Below are 27,475 nucleotides of genomic sequence, written 5' to 3'. Positions count from 1 at the left end.
GCTATGAGCCATTTCCTTTTCGAAGAGTCGAAGAACAATGTCACCGCTACGTTGTGTGCAATTCCTAGTTTCCTGCCAGATTCGTGACCACTTCTATTCCATCTGTAAATAGTCTTTATAAACAATGTCATACTTTCCACCTACTTGGTTCCCCATCACAATATTTTTAAATGTAATAAATTATTGTAAGCGACAAGTACCTCCTTTGTATGATCTTTATTTCATGCATGTGCACTTAGGCACGCGTTACATATATGTTTTGCACCAGTTAACTTCAATTGGATGACTATGTGTGTTTAACTGGTTAAATGTTATATACCAGTTTACTTCAACTGGTTGACCAGTTGGGCACCATTTGGCTTCAATTGAATGACAAGCTGGGCCCCAGTTAGCTTAACTGGGATGACAATATGTGGTCAAATAGATGGTTAATCAGTTGGGTGCTAGTCTACTTTAGCTGGCCGTGGTTGCTTAGTGGTTATAGTGTTGGGCTGCTAAGTACGAGCTCGCAGGATCAAATCCTGGCCACCATGGCCACATTTCGATAGGAGCGAAATGCAGAAAACACCCGTGTACTGACATTTAGATGCACGTTAAAGAACCCCAGGTGGTCCAAATTAATCCGGAGTCCCCCACTACGGCGTGCCTCATAATCAGATGGTGGTTTTGGCACGTAAAAACCCATAATTTATTTACCTTAATTTTTTTACCAGTTGGGCACCATTTATCCTCAATCAGATAACCAGTTGGGTACCAGTTAATTAGCTTCAATTGGTTGACGTATGTGTTCAACTGGTTAACCAGCTGGATACCAATCTACTTCAGCTGCTTGACCAATTGGGCACCACGTAGCTTCAATTGGATGATCAGTTGGGTCCCAGTTAGCTTCAATTGGATGACCATATGTGTTCAACTGGTTGACCAGTTGGATACCCGTATACTTCAGCTGGTTTACCAGTTAGCTTCAATAGGCTTACCAACTGGTTTAACAATTGGATGTAATTGGTTCACTCCCATTGGTGGCGAAATTCCAATTGGTTGAAAACCAATTGGTGGTAATTGGTACTTTCCTAATTGGATCACTGACTTTTTTTGAAAGGGTCACTCTCTTGACTGACGCAATATAGTGCGCATAGTCGGCACCCAGAAACGGCGCCCCTCGCCAAGGAAACGAACACACATTCTTCAAGGGTTCAGCTCTTTTTAATTCCGCACCGGCGTCAACTTATACTTTTCAACATTTTATTTACAGGTTGTCTCGCCCAGCCTCGCCATTTGCGGAGGTGGTGCAAAAAAAAAAAAAAAAAAAACACTATGGAAAACAAAACACAAAGCTATGGACCCACATATCGTGCAGGGTGTGTGACAGATGTATGTTCTCTTTTTTTTCTCCCCATCTCTTCCTCTCTCTCGCTCTGGGTAATGTCTTAGCAGCATGACATACTTGTCATCGAAAGGTCATAAATTCGCGCGTGGCCCACCGCGTAGTACCTCTAGTCCTGAACGAGGGCTAGAGGTGCATCGAAGAAGAGTCGCAGCTTTCCAACACCCAACTCCGAACGCTTCGCCGAAGAAAAAAAAAAAGAAAGAAAAAGAGCAGTACATTTCATAATCATCATCATCATCGTCACCAATATCATCATCACTCATCCAAGCGGGTTTTCAGCGCCCGAAGCTCAACAGCAGCGGAGCTCGGGAATTGGCAAGAATCACCACTCGCCACCAGATTGTGGAAGCTGAGAAACACATTGCGACATCGTTAAAAGCACGTGACACTTTCATGAAAGAAGGTGGACAAAGAGAAAGTTTAAGAGAGAGCGAGAGAGAAACACAAAATAAACACTATGTTTTATGTAGCTGTACAGACTCCGAGCCAAGTTCCCGGCAAATCTAAGACTCTTGTGTGCCGGGGGTGGTCATATGGACTACTTTCGGCCGGAAATAGAAACGTTCGGCCGCAGGAAAGAAAAAAAAAAAAGACGTGAAGGGGGTCCCACAAACGTTTTTTTTTTCTTCTTCTTTTTGGTCTCGTGGTTTCTAAACGTCACTGAAAACACCTGGGAGTCCAGAGGAACAACGTTGCCACTGCGCCACGTCATTGCTACATGGTCTTGACGTTTTTGTGTAACGCATAAGCGCTAGTATCACTAGTGAAGCTACGCCAGGAACGAAGTGAAACGAAACAAGAATAATGATACACTGCGAAAAGTTTGATGGCCATGTCACAGCTGCATCCTGTCTCAACAGCAAAAACTATATTGTGTCTATACAGAAGCATCCTTCCACACGTCGCCTAAGTGGAAAAGAAGTCACACATCACGGATGAACGAACGATCACTGAGCGAGGTAATCAGTGCACGGCTATATATCCTTGGATAGTTGAACAGTGATCTAGTGTGCCAGTGTGATCAATGGTGTTTATACACGGAATACGAAAATCAGAAGTGAACACAAGTGAAAGCGAATGAACCCGCACAAGTAACTCTGCTGAAAGTTTTTCCAAATGTGAACACGACCGCATCACTCAATTAAAAATGACAAATTTGAAGATGCGCGAGTATTATACGTGTATAATGATGCCTCGGCTCTGTTTGGTTTCGGGCGAAACAGGAAATTGGACCTCAACGTGGTCCGAAGGAAGCGCCATCTATTGGTCTGTCTACATACAGCGTGGGCCAATACGAGGGGGAACACCCGCTTATAAAATGGTTTGCCATGAAATAAGAAGTGTATCACGAGGCACATACCCAAACAAGGGAGCTACATAACATGTACCAGCAAGTGCGATTTGAACTTCCATATCTGTCTACTTGAATTAATTAAGGTGTTCTCCTTCATACTGGACGGGCATGCACTATAGAAGCTTGAAAAAAAAAAAAAAAAACAAGGCGTAAAAAAAGAATGCACGAAGTTCTACTGCCGAAAAGTCCTACTGCCTCATGAGACCGAAATTTATTGGCCCTTTCTTTGAAAAAAAGGTTGTTGGCAAAAACCGACAAGAGTTACTTCGGGGATACAAGCGTGAATGCATGCAAGTCCCATCTTCCTTCGAACACACCATGGAGAACAGCCGGTCTCCACCCATAAGGGCATGTTCTCAACCATTTCATTTACAGCTTTTTAAAAATCTTTTTGGCATCTCGCAAGTGCGGGCTTAGTGGATGAGAATTTGTCACGCTTGACTATGTGGCACAATGTAATAGCTTTTGTATGGCTACGAAATCCCGGCCCACGCTCTGCTCTGCGTGTTCAAAAGAAAAAAAAATCTATTAACAAGGCGTAGTAAACTCGAAGTGTTTACCAAACTTACCAAACCGAACTTTTGCCATCCTTCAAGCTTTCAGCGTTGTGGGCATGATTTGAGTAATCTGAATGTGCCTCACTGTCTAACCTAGTTCAAGACACTGCCTAGAGCATTACACTGTGGAGAGTAAAACAAAGAAGGCCGAACTGGCAAGGTAGTTCGACGGAGAGGCAAGGCTATATTCGATTTTCATGATTTCCGCAGTGCGGCTGCCGATTTTGGGGGCTACGAGAAAGATTTATCGAATTCTATATTGGCAGAAATCCGGCGCACTTCATTCGGGACTGTGGAAGGCAGGAAGAACGAAACCGACAGTTTTCGTTATTCTTGATTCGGAAACCAGGGATAAGTGTTCTTTCACGAAGGTGGTCATGGTCAGTCATACTTGCACATACATGCAAGCTGTTCGGGAACCACACGTAAAACTTGCAGACGGAATGCCGCGCGTTTGATAAAAATGACCAGACCACGGTAGATTTAACATGATCATAATGCGCCGTTAAACAGACCGCTCGTCGTGTTTTTACAAGGTATACACCTAATGACAGAAACGGAAAACGCGACGCCTCGCGACAATAATCACGTGATTTTATTTCGTCATCTCGGCAGCATGAGACGGTCGCGCTAAAGGAGTTTTAAACCTGCTTGGTCACAACGATGGCACTCTCACTTGAATGTGCAAGGCGAGCCATAGTTAGCCAATTCAAGCCAGTGGGCTACACTGACTTGTGGCAATGTACAACATTGCATTGCGTTGGCTAGCGCAGTTTTTTTTTTCTTTTTTTTTATCGGGCACACTTTCAGAAATGCTGACGCTTTGTTCAGAGGCTCCTAGATACAACAACGCGCTTTCCCTTTTATCTCTAGAGATGTTTAAGAGTTCATATGGTGCCAAAATTTCGCACGATTCCGCTTTCGGACGAGTGCACGAGGGAATATAAAATACCAGCGCGACCGTAGCTTCAACTTTGACGGTGTTAACACGATGGTACGCAATCTACATGTCTTAAGTGTCTCTTCAACAAATGCGTGCAGTCTGCATACGTTTTTTATACTTCAATTCATCTCTCTTACGATTATAATCCCAGACTATGATGGCTAATTACATATTACTACAGTACCCAAATGCCTCCCGATCATGTCACTCATGGATTAGTCACATGTAGTGTATTTGTGCTTGTTATGTGCACCTGAAAAAAAAAAAACATCGGCTAATACAACCGCACATAGACCACGGTGGCTTGACATAGTTCCTATATACGCAGTGTATGATTAAAGGCCAGCGATAACACGAAAGAAAGAAGAGGCTGATAACTCTTTCAGTCTATAGAAATGCCTGGTCCAAACGTAAATGGTGGTGTACGTTGTAGCTAAAAAAAAAGTACTTAACAGAAATAAGTAAATGGTTCCGACTGCGGTGCACTACATGAATTGCGCAGACTAAATTGACCCCAAACAGTAACACTGAATGAAGTTAATAAACTGGTAGAGCATTCTTTCAAAACTGAACTCCATTGATCTTGCGGACGAAAATTGATTACTACTTGAGAAAACGAAGACCAAACTTCTCAATTTAGAATTTCGCGCCTAAAAAAAGCGGGTACCTCAGTGCGACGTCAGTAAATATTTGTTATATGGGGCGTTTCGGCACAGGAAATATTATCGTAGCTTGAGTCTTTGGTTTCTCTTAGAATGCAATGCGTGTGGTGTTGCTATTGTAAGATGTTATTTTCAGTGATCCTTTGATTCCGCCTAGGACAACCGTCGCTTCAACTCGCCAACAGCGCATGCGTATCGCTTTACACGAACAGACGCACGCAGCACTTGGCAACGGGCTACGGAACGTGATAGCAGAGACCTAGCAGAACACAACGCTCAAACTTTGTATGGCCTGCTTGAACGCCACACCACCACACTGACGAAAAGCGTAAGCGGACAGCGTACTGCCCCTGTTTGTAGCTGGGACAAACACACGGCGTACCACCCATAACAGCGCGAAAGCAACGAGTCCTTATTATACATATCATGTTAGGCTTAGTAACCTCACTCTCGACCGGCAACGCTCCGTGCTAACTCTCACCCTTACCTACCGACGCCACTTTCCAAAGCCGCAATGTCATATCGCAGAAGATAGAAGCTTTTGCTTGGGTACACGAAAATGATTGCGTACGTGACGTGACAGGGGCCTTCAGTGCACTCTCTTACTTGACGCAACGTACGCTTTGTACAAACCTCTTTCATGACGGACGCAGGCGTTTTTCGTATGCGATGCTCAAGCTATAACGGAGACATACTAGACGTAGTACACCGAAATACCAGAGGACGCGGACGTGAGGAGCAGTGGCGGTGGCGGCCTCTTGTGACGTTTCGCATAACGAGAGCAAGAAGAACTCGTTCCAATCGGTGGGACCACTGGTGGGATTCTTTACAACTTGTATGGTGGCGTAAACGCGTCGGCGGCGACATGACCGTCACAAGGTTAATGTTATTATCACCTTCTTGCATTATTTTTTGGTCAACAGAGTATTGCAGCATAACGGAAGCGGGGGACCGTTTATAACCCGCTGTGGTTGAACAGAGCGTCAAAACATGGAGTCACTAGCTTCTCGCATACGTCTTGCGGTGCGCAGCTTTAGCGTAACAGAGTCGCACTAGCACGAACGCGGACACGGAGACGTTGACACGGCATTGGTGACGAAACGTTACGAAACTGCAGTGTTTAACCAATGCGCGAAGAACGTTCATTCCCAGCAACGTTTGTTTTCCCCCTGTCATCTGGCACTAATGTGTAGGCAACGACATAACGACCACAAAAGAATAGAAGAGCTAACATAAGAGTATGTTTCTAGCAAGCTATGGGCGACCACTGCATTGTAAAATGTCGTCATCAGTGCTGCTACTGTTCAGAGTCCTCCTCTATTCCGACATACGTAAGTCTACGCTAGCATGTAACTGCTATGCTAAAGCTCTCCAAACGATAATTTTACCTGCCCGTATGCGTACTACAGGTCACCAACTACCAGAACACCGTATACATACATCTGCTATAGATGATGATGATTGATGAGCAGCGCTGGAAGTGCCATGTGTGGACAATTTCTTCTACATCAACACAAAGGTTTTTGAGTTGTGTTAATGTTCTCGGCGAAGAAAAAAGGTAAATAAATCCTCTGTGCATTGAAGATTACTGATGCCTATACATTGCGCCAGCAGGTCGGTAGAAGCCTGTCATACAATTCAGTTATTGTTTTTCGTACTCTAGTTCATGCCAGCGTCCCGAGTTGGCGCCACCTGCGTTGCTGCGCACGTCTGCGTCATTCCGATACCTTGTAAGCTGTGATACGATTACGGACAGGCTAAAACTCTCTAATATATTCGCTTTGCAATTTCGGTTTGCGATTCGGTTTGTGCCATAACATAGGACAGATCGAACTGTCTATGCAGCCTTCATTCAAGCTTGACAATAATCGACATGGATACGATATCAAGCGTTCGCTTGGTCCGAAGTACCGCGTCAGGCGTCGCAAAAAAACTTGAACACAAAGGAGAATGAAAATGGGCTGACGTGAGACGATTGCGCAGGTTCGACACCTCCAGTGTAAAGTATACCTAGAATGACACTCATAATGTCTGTAGAAGCGAATCCCCGAACTCTTTCCCTGTGGTTTCTTCAAATAACTGTGACCATTCCATATGCGTCACGTCTCAGCCGGTTCAGCTAACCTTCAATGACACTAATATATGCCGTAAGCAACTCTTACCGAAGTGAATTATGTGGTAACCCGAAAGGCAGAGGTAGATTTAATAAAGAGAAATTTGGCATCCACATGGTTGTAGCTCAAAACTACGAATACGCCTACCGCCTATTACTCTCATGTTTACACAAGCAACGGTAACGTCTACGCGGCAATTTCTGTTGTCAAATGAAACTGAACCACCTTGGAGTTCCTATTTTATCAGGTCCCACAACACATGCATACATACGTTACAATTAACAAGTATCGGTGAGCATATGACACGGAAATAAAGATGAATTTCGTATTTCCTGGGCTGTCAAAACTAACAGGCAAAAATCCTAGGCTTACACACTAAAGATATACAGAGTTAGCATCACTGTTAATAACTACAGGCTTAGAGAGCGCGAGGTGTGCAGGCTTGCCACAACGGGTCATGTGAAAAGAGTTTAAAGATAGTTCAGTCCGTGCGTAGTAGCGCTGGTCTCGCACAGAGCACGTCACTGCGGCCAAACTTTGCTAGAATAGGTTTGGAGGGTCGCTAAAACTCCCTATTTCGGCCGTATATTGACGCCTGTTGGTAAAACGCCTGTCAGCTCGGCCAGCAAGCAAACAACGCCGCCACAGTTCCTGGTCCAAAGTGTGCACATCCTGCTTCACGACGCGGTGTCGACAGGGAATGAAGGAAGAAAAAAAAATGTGTCACAAAAGTGCTTGCGTTCGTGCGCGGTGCTAAGTTTTATGGTATATGTATACCGCAGCTACCTCTCTTTGCATTGGCTGCTCATTTATCTCGTTTACTATCCTAGTATATCTGTATTCTAGTATATCACCATAAAACGAAAGACGCAGGGACCCTGTACGCCAAAGACACACTTGGAAAAACGGCTGCGGAGAAATAACAACAAAAAAAAAGAAGAAAAAAAAAAAAGAGCAGAGCGAGCCTGCTGACAAAACATACCTGGCCACATCAAAGCCATAGTAAGCCTTAAAACGCATTATAACACGATCTAGTTCCAACAAGATAAGTTCACGTATTGGATGACCATTATCGGGCAACCAGTACTCAAGTTTGTAGCGGTTAATTGCACAGTGGAAGAGAGGGAACAATCATTCAAAGCGCTATGTGAACGTTTAGGAACGTTTAGAACAGTATTCTGGTTTAGTGTGTTTTCGGTGAAAGTAGGCACTGTAAAATCAACGAGTTGCAACCGACATAAAAAGATGAAAAGTAAACTGGATCCTTCGAGCGGCCACTGGCACCTCCCAAAACCTTCAACAAGCAACATGATTTCAGTTGATGTGGCAGAGCACTAGAACATTACGTGAGTGCGTTGCTCTAACTATAGCTGACGATAGCTTAAACACAGCTACGAAACCGTACCAGCTGCGAACTCCCGTAGACTTCTCACGTCGAAAAAAAAATCAGTGTGTAGTTTGAGATCAATAGATCAATGTCTGGCAATGTGCGGACTGCTACGCCGTCGTCTTTGACAGTCAAACCAGTCAATTGGCGCCGGAGATTGTCGGCGGCGGAGGAATGAATGCTCGATTGTTTAGTGCTCGTCGTATAGGCTCAGCTCTTGCGAAAATGAATTACCGGAGGCGACCGGCATTGAGATTTTTGTAACGCGGCAAGTTGGAAAAACTCAATATGTTAGAACTTCGCTATAACGAAGTCATATCTGACACGAAAATCTCCGAATATGCGATATTAGTTGTGAGCGTATATTCGTTACAAGCTAGTATCAACTAGAAAATTTTCAGTTGGCTTCGTTATATCCAATACTTCGTTACAGCGTTACTTCGTTATATCCGATACAGCTATGCTGACCCGGTTAAGCGCAGCGAGATGCACTTCTTGCAGAGACTTAGAAGCATATGCTAGAAAGATGAGTCGACTTGCTCACCTCACTTGCTGGGTCATCAGAATTGTCAAGAGTGCAAAGAGCGTCCTTACGCGGCACTTATACCCCAACGTCGGTAAACCTTTCTGTGCCTCGATCCATTAGCCAAATACGCCCGAGACATTCGTCACTCAGCGGCTGGTACATATTGCACCGTGTATATTACTGCGAATAATGCGAATAGTGACTGCAAGCAAGAGTGCTTGCAGCATACAAATAGCATTTACGGTACCTGCCTCACGACTTGTGACAGCTTTGCTAACGACCGGGAAACGGAACTAGAGAGTAAAGACAGTTGAGCGCCCGGAACTTCACAAAAGTGCTTGTCGAAATGAGCCTACAAAGAGCATTTTTTATCATCTGCCTCACGACACGTGACAGCATTGTTAACGAAAGGAAAACGGGACGATAAGGTGAAACGACTTAAGCGCACTGCACTCTACACCACGGTGTAAGAAGGCAGGTGATCCGACGGCGGCGCGAGGCGCGGCCACTTAGAGTGACTTTACGCACGCCGCTGCCGCAAGGGGCAGCACCTGTTCTAGGGGCCACTTTCTCGCTCGCTTTGCTGGCGCTTCTATGGGCGTGCGCGGCAGAGGTGCTTTATTTCGACGCATATATGTCGTTCGCCTGCTTAAAATGACTCTATTTGGTAGGAGGAACGTCCTTATATATTTCTGCCGACATTCCGATTGACTCCGACGCGGCGAGCAGCGGCTACTTAGCAGCGGCAAGCGCAGCGCGCCGTCTGCTCGAGCAGACGACGCGTCTCTGTCGTGTCGGAAATGACGGTATTTTGACAGTAAGTGGCATGAAACCTTCTACCTGCTCAGGATTTGGCGTCTGAATAACGAAAAATTGCATATTTTTAGGTATGGCTGCTTCAATGCTGACGGAGGTCGTAAATTATCCACTCTTGTGCGGCTGCTCCAAGGCCTCCTGAACACGTGCTCCCCCTAGCGGCGGCACTCACTTCCGGTCACACGAAGTGGCCGCTCTCTCGCCCCAGCGTGGGCGCGCTGTCGGAGTGCCCATCTTCTTACACCGTGCTCTACACCATACCATGTCGAAATGACGCTTGAAGACTTGCTTCCGAAGTAAACGAAATAGCAATAATTTTTGTTAGGAGGGACAAACACGATGGTCAAACAAGATGACTAAAATGAGTGTTATGGAACACGCAAACCTGTCCCACATATAATGCCACGAACCCTTCATAAATACACGCTTGTTGCAAAATGAAGTACATGCAAATGATTAAGAGCTTGTTGTAATTGGCCCTTATTGTGGAACACTATAAAGCATTGTGTTCCACAAGCCATTAAAAAGTTCTGAACGTATGCTTCGTTAGTCCTAAATAATGTAAATGAATGTTTGTACTTAAACTTAAATTGAAATGCCTCGATGACACTACTACAACACTGAACTGCACATAAAGTGAAAAATTTGATTACTTCAGACACAATAGAAAGAATACAGTGTAATTTTTGAGCTTTAGATACACAACGTTTCACAAAAAATGATGTAACAATATGAAAACGATGGGATCTATCATTTAAAAGCTTTAAAATCAAGTAGAAAATACGAGCTCAGTAATCTTACAATGAAAAAAAAGTTTACATGGGTATGGTAACAAAAAGCAATTGAACTCCGTGAAAATCTCTAAAGGTGGTCGGTGCGTGTTTCATGCAATTAAAAGCTTCCAATGTTTCGTTGCATAAAAACACAATAAATGAAGCCTCCAAGCAGATGGTAACTTCCATAGCAGGAATGGTCACCAAGTAAATTCGAAAGAATAGCGAAATTACTAGGAACGGTTCTGTGATGACTGATAATCTGAGTCATTATTGTCAATTAATTTCCACCAACTTTACATTAGTTGAGGTAATTTCTCGACAGCAACCCCACTAATACCGACATATGCACAGTTTTGGTGGAGATGATCACCATAAAAGGATTGTGCCAGAGATTGTGTGTTAATATCAGTTCATAGAAAAACCCAAATCCAAATGACAGCGATAAAGAAAAATGTCTGTTCAGTTTTTATCCACATTGCAATGGGCCACACTATCGAGGAAAGTAGGAGCTGGGTCACTGCTGCTTTTTATGTAAGAAAACCAACGAGCATTTATTCAAGCTTCTATTTACTGGTCTGTGCTTTTTCCGAATAAAAAAAAATGATAAAAAGGTTTACCTCTAGGCCACTTCCTCTAGACCCCTTGCACGAACAGGGTATGAGAAAATTAAACAAATTAGCAAACGAGAACAACTAGATATGACATTGCTTGACACATAATTAAATTCGACGAAAGTGTACAGTTATTGTTGTCCATATATGTGTGTACACTAAATCAGAATTTGTACAAAGAGAAGGTAGCTCGTTCAAAATTCGTCTACTGAGTACGATAGAACCGAAAGAAGCAACCCCAGTTAAAAAAAAGAAAGAAGAACACGAGAAAACTTCTACTGCTATCTACAAACTGAGGACGGCTGACAAGACTAGGAGAAGCATAAAAACAAAAAAAAACAAAAAAAACACAAAGTAGTCATAACGATGGTAGAGCTGCTTTCGTGAAACAAGAGGTAGTGTACTGATAGACTAGAATAAACCCGCGATGTGCTGTAAGCGACGCTCAAGATGATGACAGGTGAACAGCTTTTCATTTATGCTGCAATGAAAATACTAATAACAAAACACTCTGGTGCATGCCTGCATGGTGTTATCACATGGGTACGAACAGACATTGCCAAACTCTGAAACAGAGACCGAGAATGGAAACAAGTACATTCGTCAGATAGTTTTGCCTACCAGCAGACAAAACTGCCGCAATTCCCCACGTTCACACTTCAAAGGATTCCTAGCACAACACAGATAACGCGCGCAAGTCGGCGCACTTATAGAACATGCGTATCACTGACTAGCTGATCCCGGCATAATAAGTCTTGGTGTGCTACGAGCTGTGAGTGAAATACAGACAGCAAACAAATTATAGAGGAGGTGGCCGATATAGAACGTTGCGTTATATGACGCAAAAGTCGGACTCATTTGCAAATCGATAGCCCTCCCCCGCACATTTTTCCCCCCATTCTCTAATCTACTGTGTGATTACAGCCACGGAAGGTCATTACGACGCGTCGATGCCATTTACTCTAAATGATAAAACTTGCTTCTGTGAGACACAAAAAAAAGGAAAGACAGTAGACCTCCTGCTAAATCAACCCCTTCCGACTCGGGTTACTTACAGCTCCCACTGATAGCATGAAAATAAGCTTCGTGGGCACGTAATATTGCCATAAAAAAAAAAAACGCTTCGCCGCATTCCCCACATTGAGAACTGAAAACTACAAGATATAGCTTCAAGCCGGGTAATTCCTTATTTTCATGTTGTAAGACCAGGGGTCCTGCAACAGCGCAGCAAGCGACACAGACCCGACCCGGCGGCTCATTGGCTGCGGCGTTGTGCTACTACGCACGTGGTCGTTGGTTCGATTCCCAGTCCCGACGGCCGCATTGCCACAGAGGTGGAATGCAAAATGACTTGCGTTGTTAGAATTAAATGTGGGCAAGGTAATGCTGGATGACTTAAATTTATCCTGAGCATCCATTACAGCATCTCGTAGCGAATAGGCTAAAACCAATGAGAAAATTACACAAGCTCGAATATCTGCTCCTAGACGATAAGAAAAGAAGACTGAGATACGTCGCAAACGCGACCTCATTAAAAATATCCATATGCCCCGTACCATAATCGTATCTGACCATATGGGTTTATATTGGAACATACATGTTTTCAAAATACATAGGATTATGGATACAGGATATGTGGGGCATACGGGATTTTTTCAGTCGGTCGCGGTACCCCCTAATATATATGATCACATGATCATATGTAAGCATATGATATGGCATCCATGCAATACGCATGTTAAAAAACCCCACGTAGCCGAAATTAAGCCGGAGCCTCCCATTAGGGCGTCCCTCGTAATTCACTGTGCAGTTTCGAATCGTTCAACCCTATATTTTAAAGAAAATGGTATTTCGTATGCTCATATGTGATCTAACACAATCATTAAGCTTACATGAGATGTGTAGGTTATGTCCAATGTGTGTGTGTGTGTGTTTTCTCAGAGAGCAGCCTCCACGACGCCTACTTTCGCAGATGCGCGGCGGCCTCCAGTCTGTGCCAGCCGCCGCGCCGGGTCCGCATTGCCGGCCTGCTTTAAATATCGATTTCTACGTTTCACAAGTGACACCCTCAGCGGGGGTGACGACGTTCTCGCATTGTTTTTGCAATCGTCTCTGCCACAGTGGTAGCACAATGCCATAGTGGTGGGCTCTCATTTCGGTTATGAGAGAGAGAAAGAAAAGTCTGGCAGCGGCCGATGATGCCTGTCTGCGTAATGTTCAAGCGTCTGCCAACCAGGGGAAGAAGTGTTTGCTCGCCAAGCTCATTGCCGAGGAAGAAAACAGGAACGTAAGAAGACACGTCGGCGAAGAAGAAAAAAAAGCTGTTCAGTACAGAGCACTGGTTTTCACACCAGGCGCCATTTGGTCCTAGGAAGGCTTCGGGAAAGGCGCCGACTGTCACTCGTTCTGCAAACCGCCGATAGATGCCACCTCCAATTGCCGACAGGTAGAGTTACTGTATATAGAGTAACTCTACCGAAAGGTGCCCCGGGTCGCGAAATAAGCGTGCTGGTCCGAGCGCTCACGCCCGAAAGCCAAGGGCATTCGGGCGTGGTGATGATATTCGGGCTATGATATACCGCACAAAGAACAGTGTTCGAGTTTGCATTGACCCTCGCGCGCTGTGACAAGTGCGCAGATGAATCCTGGACCTTGGGGAATATCATGTGACTCTGCTCAGAACAAATGCACAAAGTTCAAGCTCTTCGGGACGCCCTGTGCGGCATCTTTTCAAAAAACAGCTCCATGGACGTCTGAAAAGTTCGCGTGAGTGAAGGCGTAATGGCAGACACTGGCCATGCCCTGAAATGCAAATGAAGTGTCAAAGGGCGACACATGCCTTTCGAAAACAAACGAACAAAAAACGAGGTCACCTGGAGCAGTAAACATTTGTCTGGCTCACGTGAACAAGGAACAAGAACAAGCTCGAAAATGCCCCCTGAAAGGTGATGTCTGAATCATGCGAGTACAAGGACTTTGTGCGTAAAGTCCTTTACGAGCTTCTGTCCAAGTCCCAATGACAAGAACGCCGAGCTGGCTTCAAAGCGTCAATTGCAATTCTAGGACACGTCCGCTTACTGCAGCATCATTCACGCGACTCGCGACAAGACGAACTTTCGCAAAACCTTTGAACTAGTGAGACGTCACGCTAATTGAGACATCAAGCTGACGTCACGCATTACGAAAGCGCAAGCGCCAAGCGGGAGGAAGCGGAAGGAGTGACAGCCGGCATTCCAGGACGCGGCTCATTACTGCTCTGTCATTCGTACAATCGACGACCCCACGAACTTTCGCGGATCCCTCCAACTATTGTGACGTCACACTGATTGTGACGTCACGCACGGCAAGAGCGTAGGGCGCCAAGCGCTAGGAGCGACAGCCGGCATTCCAGGACGCGGCTCGCTACTGCAGTGTCATTTCTCACGATCCGCGACCAAACTTTCGCGGAACCCTTCAACTATTGTGACGTCACGCACCGCAAGAACTCAGGCGCCAAGCGGACGGAGCGACAGCCGGCGCCTTTCTGCCAGCATGCGCGAGCCTTCGGGGCGAGACCGGCGAAGACGTGTGTCTGTCTGTGGTGTGTCCGGTGTACCGAGGGCCTGCTCCTGATATGATGATTGTCGCCAGAGGCTGTTGTTTCTCGCTGGGCCCATCCTCTCGGCGGCGGCAGTTGGGTGGGGGGAGTTGTTCTCAGGCGCGGAGCGCCCCAGCGGTCGGTCTGTTCCAGGGAGAACCTTCCTCGGTCGAAGGGGGGTGGGGAAGCTAGACCGTTGTTCGCGACCGGGCGTCGCTGGTCCTGCGCTCAGCGGTGACGGCGGAAGTGGACGTGGGTGTGACGCACCAGAAACAACAGCGTCGTCGACGGTAGCAAGCGTCTTCGCACCGCCCTGCGTCCTCACAGCACTGCTAGCAGCTTCCTGACTGCAGAGGGCAAAAAAGGAAGAAGATAACGCATTAGCCATAGTTGTAAAAAAAAAAAAAAAAACTATATAAGTGGTGGATGACATACAGTCTGCGTGAAAAGTGTACGAATCATGGTATGCGAGAAAGCGTTGAATTTCAGAGCGGTTTGTGACCTTGGACGGAAAAAAGCCACGCTATACTATTTTGTTTCCATAGGGTAATACAAGCTGGAAGTCCGAACACCAGACTACGTGCCCAGGCTGCTGGAAATATTCATATTTTTTTTTTTCGTTTTCTTAGATCCCGTATTCCATAAAATTTTGACGCCGACTGTACCTGATGCGGAACTCCGCCTGTAGTAATTGGCTGTCTTAAGGAGAAAAATACATGGAAGTTCCTTAGAAAAGAAAATCTGTGTACCAGTTTCGGGAACATGGGAAGCACAAAGCGTTTCACAAGTGATACTTGTACTTATAAATCAGCGCTGCAAAGTTTATATATACAAAGGGACAAAAACGGCACAGAGGAAGTGCTTCGTCTGTGCTGTTTTCGTCCCTGCGCATGTTTAACTTTGCAGCATTGAGTTATAACTACGATATTTCAAACTAGCCGCAATGCAAGGCTTAATCTCAAGTGACATGGTACACGTCTCTGGCAGCTGGAGCAAAAACATCGCCAGCCTGCTCGAATAGGCCTATCTCGGTAACTAAACGCGACATCACCGCCGTAAACTGCTGATTTATCCTTTCCAGCTTAGCATCGACCAGTCTTCACAGTATACGCAGCCAGAGCACTGGTTTCGCACATAGTACAAGTAGTCTCTGACCAGAGATGAGAGCGTCTCACAATGTTTCTGTAGCTCAAATTAATATATACTAATGAAAGGCAAACAGGCGTTCAGTGCACTATATAAGTATGGCGGCTACATTAAATACTGTACATTAAATAGACTGTGTTAAATATTGAAAGAGCAGTTCAGATGATGTCAGAAAAATATGACGAGCTTCTAAATCGGTTAGAGAACCAGGAAAGACAGACTAAGGAAATTCACAAAAAAGTGGATGCCATTGAAGTGCAGTGTAAGATGAATGCTGATGAGAAAAAGGCTCTGCAGGTGGAGCTGAATGATCTTGAGTGGCGGAACAGAAAGCTAAATTTGGAGTTCCATGGAATCCAAGTGACTGAAAGCGAAAACCTGCTGCAAAAAGTAAACAACTTGGCTGATGTGATGAATGTGCCGAAACTGTCAGAAATGGAGGTTGCCGCCATTCATCGTCTGCCAGCGAAGCCAGGGAAAATTCCCGGTATAATCGTGAGGTATGTGAGACAAGCAGTTAGGGATCAGTGGCTAGAAAAGCGGCATAAATTGAAGGAAGAAGGTTGTCGTGTGATTGTGCTGGAAAATCTAACTAGCTGCAACAGGCAGCTGCTTAAAGCCGCGAAAGAGTGGGCGAAGGAAAACGGCTTTCAATATGCGTGGCACAGAAACGGAAAGGTCTTCGTGCGCAAGACAAATGGCGAACGTGCCATCGTCGTACGTAACACGAACGACTTTCCCGTATAATGTCGCACCGGTCATCTGTGAACATTCGTCATTTTATTTAACATGGATAAAACACAAAAGCATGTGTTTCTTTCGCAAGAATTAAACGTTATCGGTTCCACTGAACATAAAGGATCTTTGAAGTGTTTGCATCTAAATGTTCGTTCCCTTAAGAATAAGCAAGCTGACTTTCAGCTTCTTATCGATGGATTTTCATTCTCATTCGACGTCGTATTCCTTACTGAAACATGGGGCAAAGATAAGGATGACGCACCCCCTTTGATTTGCTATCAGTCATTTAGTTTAAACCGCCCATTGCGCCGTGGGGGTGGTGTTATGCTATTACTGAAAGAAGATATGCATTGTGAACTGATGCCTGATTTTTGTGTTACATGCGATGATTTCGAAATTCTTACTGCTCGCGTAGGTAAATATCTATTTTCAGTGTGTTATAGGCCACCAAACAGAAACCCTGATAGCTTTTTTTGCTTCTATGAAAAACTCTTGCATTTTTCTTCGGAAAACATGTATTATTTGGTATCAGCAGGAGACTTCAACATAGACATGTTAGGTCAATCTACGTCACAGCAAGCCATGAACACGCTGATTCTCTCAAATGGCTTCGATAGTGTTATTACTTCACCGACTAGAATTACAGAAAATAGTGCAACTTTATTAGATTTGTTCGTTACGAATATAAACCGGAACACCGCATTTACAGGAGTGTTGTCCGATGATATCAGCGATCACCTTCCTATATTTCTTTTCATAAAAAAATTTAGTTCGCGAGTATGTCGGAAACAGACGGTTACCGTTCAAGATATATCCGAGTCTAGCCTTGAAAGCTTTAGAAATGAGTTGCTTAATAGTAACTTGGACGAGATTATTTCGATAAAAAGCGTAGAACAAGCGTACAATACATTTTTAGAAAAAATTACAAACATTTACAAACGCCATTTCCGAGAAAAACAAATTCGTTTGAATAAAAAAACCCGTAAACCTTGGATGACCCCTGACCTGCTAAATAAAATTAAACATAAAAATGAACTCTACCATAAGTTCATTGTAAGTAGGAACTCTACCATTCTAAAAGAATATAAGGTGTACAGAAATCGTTTAAATAAAGAAATTAGAAAACGCAAATCGCAATACATACACAGAGAAATAGAAACTAGCGCAGATAACTCTCATGCCTTGTGGAAAAAACTGGACTTGTTTCTTAACAGGAACACGCCCCGCCAGAGTGTTGAAAACATCACAGTCAACGGGCGCAACATATCAGGAGTCGAACGTGCAAATACTTTCAATGACTACCTAGTGAACAATGCATATGATGTGACGTCTAATGAGTTTATTCAATTTCTTCCTGATCCAAATTCATCCTCTATGTTTTTAAAGCCTGTTTCAGAACAAGATGTTTATTCAGTATTTTCTCAACTTAAAAATAGTTCCTCTCGTGATATTGATGGCATAAAAATCGGGCCTATCAAATATGTGCTGTATATACTTGTGCCTTGTATTACTCATATATTCAATCTTTGTTTGTCGAACGCAGTCTTCCCCGAAAGAATGCAGATAGCGAAAGTCAGTGTTTTGTTTAAAAAAGGTGACAAAAATGATGTACGAAACTATAGGCCCATATCTATTCTATCAATATTTTCCAAAGGATTAGAAAAGCTTATGCACCGTCAGCTATACCAATTCTTCGAAAATCACAATGTAATCTCACCTACTCAGTTTGGTTTTAGAAAACACCGGTCCACAGAAATGGCATTACTGGAAGAAAAGGAATTCATTTTGTCTCAATTTGAAAAAAGACATGTCGTCTTGGGATTGTACGTGGACTTTAGCAAAGCTTTCGATAACATTCAACACTCTACATTATTTAAGAAGCTACACTGCTATGGAATTCGTGGTCATGCGTTGGACTTGTTTAAAAGTTATTTGAAACATCGGAAACAGGTAGTTGAAATAAATCGTAACTGTTCGACGTTAAAGCCAATAACTAAAGGTGTGCCACAGGGAAGCATCCTTGGTCCTCTTCTGTTCATTGCCTTTATAAACGATTTAATGCGCATTTATCCTGATGCTATGTATCTTCTATATGCTGATGATGTCAGCATATTTATTTCTGCTGCAAATAGCGAAATACTTCAGCAAAAGATGAACCAGATTCTTGCACAACTAAAAATATGGTCATGTTCCAATAATTTAGGTATAAACACTAGTAAAACAAAGGCGGTACTATTCAGACCAAAGAACAAACCGGCAAACGATAATTTACATCTTGTGTACGGCGATACCGAAATAGGGTTAGTAAATCATATAAAAATTCTAGGAGTCACATTTTCAAGTAATATGCTTTGGAACGAACATGTCAACGGCGTGTTGGAACAATTATCGCGGTTTGTGGGCATGGTACACCGTTGCAAAACAGTGTTACCATATAATGTAAAGCTTTTACTGTATAAATCACTTTTTTATTCACACCTTACCTATTGTTTTTTGGTATGGGGCACTACAACTTACACAAACCTACAAAAGTTATACTTGATGCAGAAGAAATACATAAGAATACTTTCCAATTTGCCGTATGATGCCCACACGCGCGGCTTGTTTGAGCAGGCTGGGATATTACCCGTTCATAACATGTATGCATTTAAATTGACTGTAGCAATCAGACGCGAAGTCAAAGAAAATAGACATTTTTTACATGACCTTTCCAACCTACAGCAAAACGTTACATCGCTTGACACACGAAGTAAAGAGACGTGGAAAGTAAAAACACCCAGAACAAATTACTCAGAAGGTAAACTATCGTACATTCTTCCCAAACTACTTAACAAATATGTGAAAGCCTGTGTTGATCCCTACAAGTGTACACTGCCTAAACTACGTGAGCTACATATGTTAGGAATCTAAGTTGCGTTACTGCTATGTATATCTTTTTGTTTTGTGAAAGCCTGTGTTGATCCCTACAAGTGTAGACTGCCTAAGCTACGTGAGCTACATATGTTAGGAATATAAGTTGCGTTACTGCTATGTATGTCTTTTTGTTTTTGTTTGACTAAAGTGTGCTATGCTTCTTGCCACTGCTGTATGTACTACACAAAGGTAGCTGCGGGCTCTTGTCAAGCTGCCTCTACAAAGAGCAGCTTTTACCCGCAGCTTTCCTGTCAGTGAACTGATGAAAATAAAGATTATTATTATTATTATTATATACGCAACTGGCTTTCGTCATTAAATGTCATCGTAAGACATCACTGGGGAAGCTATGTCGGTTTACTGAAGCTGAATCCGCACTGCCCGACATCAGCCCAGCCACTAGTGGTTGACGATCACGCTGGCGCACAGCACCTTCAATCTCACGAACAGCGTAAGAGAAAGATATAGCGAAAAAAGACATCAGCGGTAATGACAACTGGATTCAGGGTGCCATCATCGAGGGCAAACGGCCGCGGTGAAGGCCAAGACGGCAGTGTAGACACAACCGTTCATGCAACAAAAGGCTATAGGCGATGGGCGTGTATTTCCAGTTGTATCTTCGAACATTCTCTTTGTATGAATGAACATCAGTATACGACCAAAATAAGCCATACTGAAACGGCAACACAAATGCACAGCTACCGGACTCGAGTCGTCATAAAAGTTTGCCTCGAAGCATTTTTCTCTGAGTCCCTCCAGTTTTTGGAAGAGGGGCCTATCTCACCGTTTTCGTGGACCATGAGAGTGCAGTCTAATATCCTCCCACGGATGTCCCAACGATATCGCACATGGGTCTGTTTCGTATATCCTACCACGGATGCCCCAAGGTTATCCCACATGGACCTTCTTCGGCATACACGTGAATATTTGACATCTGATTGAGGCTTAGTCTTTGAGTTTCATCCCACATGGACCTTCTTCGGCATACACGTGATCAGTTGACCTCCGATTGAGGCTTTGTCCTTGAGTTTCCTCGTAACAGGATTATGTTTTCTCAGACGTTCGAATTACCAGCCGAAGCTGTCATGTCTGCAGCTCGTGTGTACGCCGACGTTACGAATTTTCTGACACAATATACTTTGAAAATTTCAGTTCGTTCAATAAACCACTTGCGTTTGGCGGAATGTCTAGAAGAAAGAGGAGTATTCTGCAGTTCCACACATGTGCGTGCACGCGTAACGTGTGTACACATTGTATCTGTTTCTGATGCGTGGGCGCTCTGGCCGTTGCATCTGTCCCACAGCGTGTGCTGCAATCGTTATAATAAACACTGCAAGAGGCGCTGGCACATGTCCGTGAAATGTAGGCAGCTTGGCCCCATGATGCCACTCGCGCACATTCAAGGGATATCCGCAGGACACGGAAAGTGTGGCCAAACGACCATGTGACGTGTTCTACACACAATATCCATGCCCTGACAGTGGATGTCAACAGGATATTCATAGGACGTCATTGTTGTCACTGGGTAATCTCTACATAACCATTCGCTACGCGACAGTTAGATTATTCATACAAGCAATCTCTACAAATCCTGAATACTCAGCATTGCGTAGACGACAAGTATGGTTGAGTCTGCCTAAAATCCTCTAAAATTTATCCGGTGCCGCACGAAATCAAATACGCGCTTCATTCGCTTTTGCACCTTTCAAACCACATTTATGCCACATAACAGCAATGTTAGTTTTACACCTTTTTAATCACTCACGTTGACACCTTTCTGGGTGTGCCTTGGAGTTCTGCAGAGCTGCCAAGGATAATAATGCCATAAGTACACACCAAGGTACGACAAGGCCTTAAAAAGAAATCACACTGCATTCCACTACTGTGAAGGTGGATTAGCAGTGAAGCAGCCTAGCACACGACACAGGGGTGACACAGAATTTAGATCAAAGACATGAGCAAATTTTATCTCTCTTGTGAGGTGACGGCGGTCATCCCGAAGAAAGACTAGAACTAGACGGCGGTCATCCCGAAGAACTAGACACGCGCGACGGAACCGCCAGGCGGCAGAAAGTACACGAGCGACGGGACCGCCACGCCGGAACAGCGGAGAAACTAGGCACGTAAGCGCTTGGATCGACGACAAAGAGAGGGCGGTGCGAGGGTACACATGGCCGACGCGGGTCACACAACGGCAAATCTTTGAGAAGCCCTTATCTACGTGAGAGTCTACTGATCTTGTAAATGGCGCCCATTGATAACTAATCCACTAAAATCCATATACAAGTGATGAGACGTATAAGCTTTTGGATATAATAAAGCGATTTTGCATCAAATTCGGAAGCAGACGCAGATTTGCTGACGGACACGAAAAATGCACGGAAGCCTAGCCATATCCAGCTTCGCTGTAAAATATGCAGAATCGTGCAGACAGAGCGGCTGGTTGTAATGGTAGCCCGGTTTATCTGTATCGGGCCAAGTAGGCTACATTTGCGCTTCTCTAATATATGGCTACTCTGGCTACTTCAGGCACAAATAACAATTCTGGACACTAGACACGACGACACTCACGCATGGCGACGTCTTGGTTGAGCCCTGGCCTCCGAGCGCGCCTTCCTCCACCTCCTGGATGGTCTCCATTTCGTCTTGGTGCGGCGAAGGCGCCGCTGCCACCACCACGTCGGCCCCGACGACACCCGCTTGCGACTCCTCGTCGTCGTCGTCATCGTCGCAGTCGTCCGACTCCCCGTCGTCACCGTCGTCGTCCTCGTCCTCCGAGGCGGCATGGTCGTCCTCGGCCGCGGGTGCCGTGGCTGCCCTCGGAGACGTCGACGACGACGCGGCGGTGGCGGCGGCAGCGCCCTGCTGCTGCTGCTGTTGTTGCTGTTCCTTGAGCCGGTTCTCCTCTTTCAGGATGTTCACCCAGTGCTCGTAGTTGTCCTGGAGGTGCTGCGTCTGGAGGCAGCTCACCTTCCGTGGCTGAAGCTGCTGACTGGGCCTCTTCCACGGTCGACCTGAGATGGTGACGCCGTCACGGACGGCATGGGGAGGAAAGGAAAAGAAAAGCAACCACCGAGCCATCTCTCGATCTTCACGGTCTCTGCCATGCCATATTCATATTCATCATCAACATCAGCCTATATTTATGTCCACTACAGGACGAAGGCCTCTCGCAGCGATCTCCAATTACCCCTCTCTTGCGCTAGCTGATTCCAACTTGCGCCTGCATTACGAGCAGAACAAATGAGTAAGCACGGCTCTGCTCATACCGCTGCTCGGCCATGGTCTTGCATCCACAGACAGAGATTAGCTTTGAGAGCCCTACGGGATTTTGTCGTAGACAGTGGCATGAATCAATTCTCTGTGAGCTGCAGTTTAAGTGACTTGAACTTTATATTTCCGTAATCTGGTTATGCTTGCTTCGTTCTTGTACTCTTATAATCTTACTTTCCCCTGTTCTATGTTTCTTTACGTGATCCACGGACTTGCTTCGTTAGTGTTTTATTTCGTCACCGGCTTGTTTTATTACCTTTCTCTTTCTCTTTCGTTCCTTTTACTAGCTAAGATTTTGGCATAGCTGGCCCTGTAAGCGGCCAAACCTGCCGCCTTTCACAGCTAATATTGAAGAAAATGCTGGACACTCCCAATAGTCCTGGAATGAACTAAAGATCCTCGTAACGGCCTCACGCTGTGGCTTGCGCTCAAAAGGTTTGAGTGCGCCAGCCGCTTCATAGGCTCAGAATACAGCCGAACATTTAAATTACGGCTATTCCGCGAGAGGGACGAAAGCGCAGAGCAATTAATTGGTACAGCCTGTAAAGTTAAGACTGGATAACTCTACAATGTAACACGTGTGATGTGAGTGAACTCTGACGGAACGCATATAATCAGAAAACCTTTATTTCTGAGGTTTTATGTGCGAAAACCACGATATGATTATGAGGCACACCGTAGTGGAGGACTCCGGGGTAATTTTTGCCACTTGTGGTTCCTTAACGTGCTCCCAGTGCACAGTGCACGGGCGTTTTTGCATTTCGCGCCGATCGAAATGCGGCTGCCGCGGCCTGGATTTGATACCGCGATCCACATAGTCAGAAGAAGCTGCAGGTTACTGTTGCGGTGGCAGTCAAGAAGCGGCCGCCAGTAAGACCGACGTGCTCTCGAGCACTCTAGGAAAGAGGGTGCCTTCAAGCCATCCGCATATATTTCATTATCGAGACCGGATGCACCGAGTACTGTAAAGAAACTCATAAGAAATCACAAAGGGTGTTATTGATAGCTAAGCAAACCCCAAGGAAGTGATGTCTGGTCAAACAACTGTAAGGTATGTGGATTAAAGAGTGGCTTTAAGCTTCTAGCTTGGATTCTTCTGCAACGTGAACACAGCGAAAGTTCAGAGATATGCACATTCTTCGGCACCGTGATGGCGGTGGTTTTCCCATTCGTCCCGACTTTTTCTTGACATCTGAGCGTGCACTGACAGTCCTGATAAGATCCTAAAGTGACTCTAACGGCGGCATCGTTTAACGATGGCTGAGTGGGGTAGGGTAAAGTTAGGGTGATATTATAGCCATGCTTTATCATTAACTTCTGATTTACCTAGTGATAACTGATTTCATTTGATCGTCGGCATTCACACAAAGTGCACTGCTAATAAAATCCTTCGCTCAACGAATTTGTTCGTCTACCTAAGCATCTTGAGAGCACGTTCACCGGTCATAGCTTACAAGAAAATGGTATCCGAGAGAGGACAGTTGCCATTGTAAACTTCTCGATGTTTCTTTAAAAGCTGTGATAAAACGAGTGTAATAACTTTTGGAGAGTGCAACAAAATGATTTTCTGCACAGAGCAAGTTTCTTTAACTAGAGCCTGCTGAATGTGAGACTGGGAAAGCTAAAGTATTGGTCATGCCCAGCGTTTTCAAAATGTAGCTCAAGTATTGACGAATTATGCTGACAATTTGTGCCAGCGTTTAGTTAACGCACAACTTGAGTAGACGATATTGCATACGAATATTGTTCTCAATTTCTGCAAAGAACCGATAGGTGTAACGCTATCAGTGCACGCAATTTCTCGTCCTGAAGGCTTTAGTGATGTGGAGGAGATTTCTTTTGGTAATTTGACAAGCAACACTGATAAGCGCCGTCCAGGCCTCATCTCTGAGAAAGAACATAGACTGAAACATATCACACTCTGACATTTGTCAGCCTTGTGACGCACAAGTAGGTGCGAAGCCTAGGGTAGATATCCCGGTTCCTACAGGTGTGTGCTTTAAATTCGCAGATCAGCAGTTTCTGTGACCCAATGAACTGATCCCTTTATTTTTGTCTCAAATCCTAGAAACACAATGTGGATCAAAATTTTAGAAAGCAGGGAAAGACAATATCAGTAAGCATTTCGAGTTTCTGGCAATATACAAAAACGTTTGTGCAATAAGCAGGGCATGGGATAAAGCTGATGCAGAAGATGGGGACAGCATTCGCATCACTGGCATCGCTGACGGACGTAAAGCTGGGCAAGCGTCAGGTTCACGCGATACGACGAAGCCCGGAGGGTATAGCACAAGACACAGATTTCACTCGTCGCAGGCAAAAAGTGCGTGGAGACCACGGTCGGTGCGAAGTGCAGGTGATAACCGAAGAGGGCGTCACATCACAGCCAGAGAAAACGATAAATGAATGGAGATTTGACACCACTGTGACGTGCACGGTGAAGTTTCTGCAATGTGCATGTTGCATGTTCAAAAGGTGGGTGAAGTGCTCTAATTGGGCGTCTATTGGTAAAAAACGAAACAAGGGAAGTTGTCTATGAAAAGAGGAGGCTTCTCCTGCTTTGAATGGCACAAAGAGCAAGCCGTTACGTACCACACCATGCTATTGCCTTCAAACTGTAGAATCGCATACCTCCGCCATCTAGTGAGGAAAGCCAACAGCGTTAGTGACTAACCGGACTACATAAGTTTCCGACAGAGTTGTTAACAGAACAGAAAACTCGCTCAGTGAAACAACAAAAATGAAGATGAAAGTAACACACATCTATGCAATACCGCTGGGGCCGAAACGTGGCACGCATACAGCACTGCGAACACTGCAAACATTGAACAACACCAAAAGGGACAGACATGCTGGTCTTTTCTACACAGATGCACACACGCACGCACACACGTCAGCATTGAAACTAGAGCGGGAAAAGCTGGTTAATGCGTTAAAAATGGCACAGGAATTGTGGTTGACTACGCGATACAGCTACGAGCAGAACAAAGACTTCACATCTTTATTACCAGGAACATGATTTGAACAATAGGGGATCGAAAATGTAACAAAACTCCGGCTTTTTATAGGTCATGGTGTGGCTGTATGGGTCGGGTAAAGCTAGGTTGGGACTGGTCGGATTAGATAGGGTGCTTCCGTTCAAGCCCAAATCGGATACGACAGTCTCCTCGCTTTTCAGACAATGTCTTCGTCGCGTTTTCTTGAGATCTCTAAAGAAGCCTACTGGTATCGGTTTTGCAAACGCTTAAGTGAAAAGAAAACACAGAAGACTATACGCTACACAAGTCTAGAAAAAAATAATGCACATCGGCAGGCGAACAGCACAACATCCTGAAATTCACGCACGAGCAAGAAAGGCCGGAAGTGAACGATGCTTACCGCTTGCAGATGTTTCCCCTTCCGTTTCCTCTTCCGTATCTCTTCCGGTTTGGGAATCGGTTTTGTCAGTGCCGCCTATAAAATCCAAGCGGGAAGTATTTTAACGCAGAATAGAGATTGACAGGCTAAAAGACAGCACAGAACTTCGCTATGTTAAATTGAAGTTCAGCCCGAGCGTAGGTCAAAATTTGCTTTAAAAAAGTATAGAAGTAAAGCCGCCCCTCCAGGGAGAAATGAAACAGGAAAAAAAGCTTACACAGAAGCACAATGTTTTCTTCACATCGGAGTATAGTCTGGCACAGCTTTATGTCAAGAAAGCATGGCAGGAAGAAATGAGCCCTGAAAGAGTTGACAGAATAAACTGCGACCCGCACCTCAAGTGTTCATTGCGCAACTACGAGAGACACGAGTCTTAAAATAAATAGAATAATGCAGAAATTAATAGAGATCACTATCTTAATGGGATAGCAATTCATTAAAGAGGGCCCCCTTAGCTTGTGTCTAAACTTGTGGTAATCGAATGCTCGTGGACTTGAAATTCTTATTGTTATGCATCTTGAGGTGCGCGGCCCTTCATGCTGCTGTTGTAATGTACGCTCCCTTGCGGCACATGTTTGGTCAACATAGCGGTGACGTTCTCTGGCAGCGCGACGACGTTTTATCTCTACGATTTCTTCTTCTGTGGCAGTTCTCATCGGCGCCATCTCGACTACAGCAAATGCTGCGATGAAGTGAACGTTCACGCCACCAGATGTGGCGTGAACTAGCCCTCGAATCCACCGTTGTGGCACTGGCTGTCACAACGGTTGCGCATGATGATGATGATGGTGGCGATGATGATAATCGCTAATGCCATGCCCTTTGAATCACGCTAGATAAAAATACAGTCAAGCACCTATACAACAAAATGACCTGTATAACGAAGGAATAATTCTGTCCCGGTTCTATTGTGAGCTGTACGATGCGCGACCTTTACAACGAAGTGACCTGCATAACGAATGATTTCGTAGACCTCAAGGGCATCGCTATAAAGTCGTTCGACTGTAGTGACCTAGCCTGGGTGGGCGAAACATGTGTTGCTCTATCAACTGTAATCTAGCAATTCGCCTATCTATGCGTTATGTTGTAATGCTACCAATGCCTGTGGCGATTCCTTTTATATCTCTTGTCGGTATTTTTGCCTCAGCAATATTCCACTCATTCCTTGCCGATGTCCTCCGATGGCCAGTTTACACTTTATCAGCCGTGAACACCAGCGCATTATGGAGCTTTTCAGTGTCACCTATCGAACCCTGAACGAGGGCAAACAGCATCCAG

General features: G+C 44.8%; 1 protein-coding gene across 3 annotated transcripts in view; it reads right to left on the bottom strand.

Moving 5' to 3' along the window:
• Nucleotides 1-1,181: 1,181 nt before the first annotated feature.
• The window catches only part of LOC119464078 (cGMP-inhibited 3',5'-cyclic phosphodiesterase A), a 376,751-nt gene continuing 350,457 nt past the window's right edge, over nt 1,182-27,475 (bottom strand). For 2 of the 3 annotated variants that reach the window (XM_049656481.1, XM_037724903.2), the window contains 4 exons: nt 26,159-26,233; nt 25,373-25,420; nt 22,079-22,521; nt 1,182-15,057 (listed from right to left, as the gene is read on the bottom strand). In XM_049656481.1, the coding sequence (XP_049512438.1) occupies nt 15,043-15,057; nt 22,079-22,521; nt 25,373-25,420; nt 26,159-26,233 (581 nt within the window). In that variant the 3' untranslated portion in view covers nt 1,182-15,042. The remainder of the gene's footprint in view (nt 15,058-22,078; nt 22,522-25,372; nt 25,421-26,158; nt 26,234-27,475) is intronic. The other variant, XM_049656482.1, reaches the window with a different exon arrangement.

The sequence above is a fragment of the Dermacentor silvarum genome, chromosome 9, assembly GCF_013339745.2.
Source record: "Dermacentor silvarum isolate Dsil-2018 chromosome 9, BIME_Dsil_1.4, whole genome shotgun sequence".
Classification (NCBI taxonomy): Eukaryota; Metazoa; Arthropoda; class Arachnida; order Ixodida; family Ixodidae; genus Dermacentor; species Dermacentor silvarum.
Note: the sequence above shows the minus strand (reverse complement) of the source record. Positions and strands in the feature narration are given on the sequence as shown.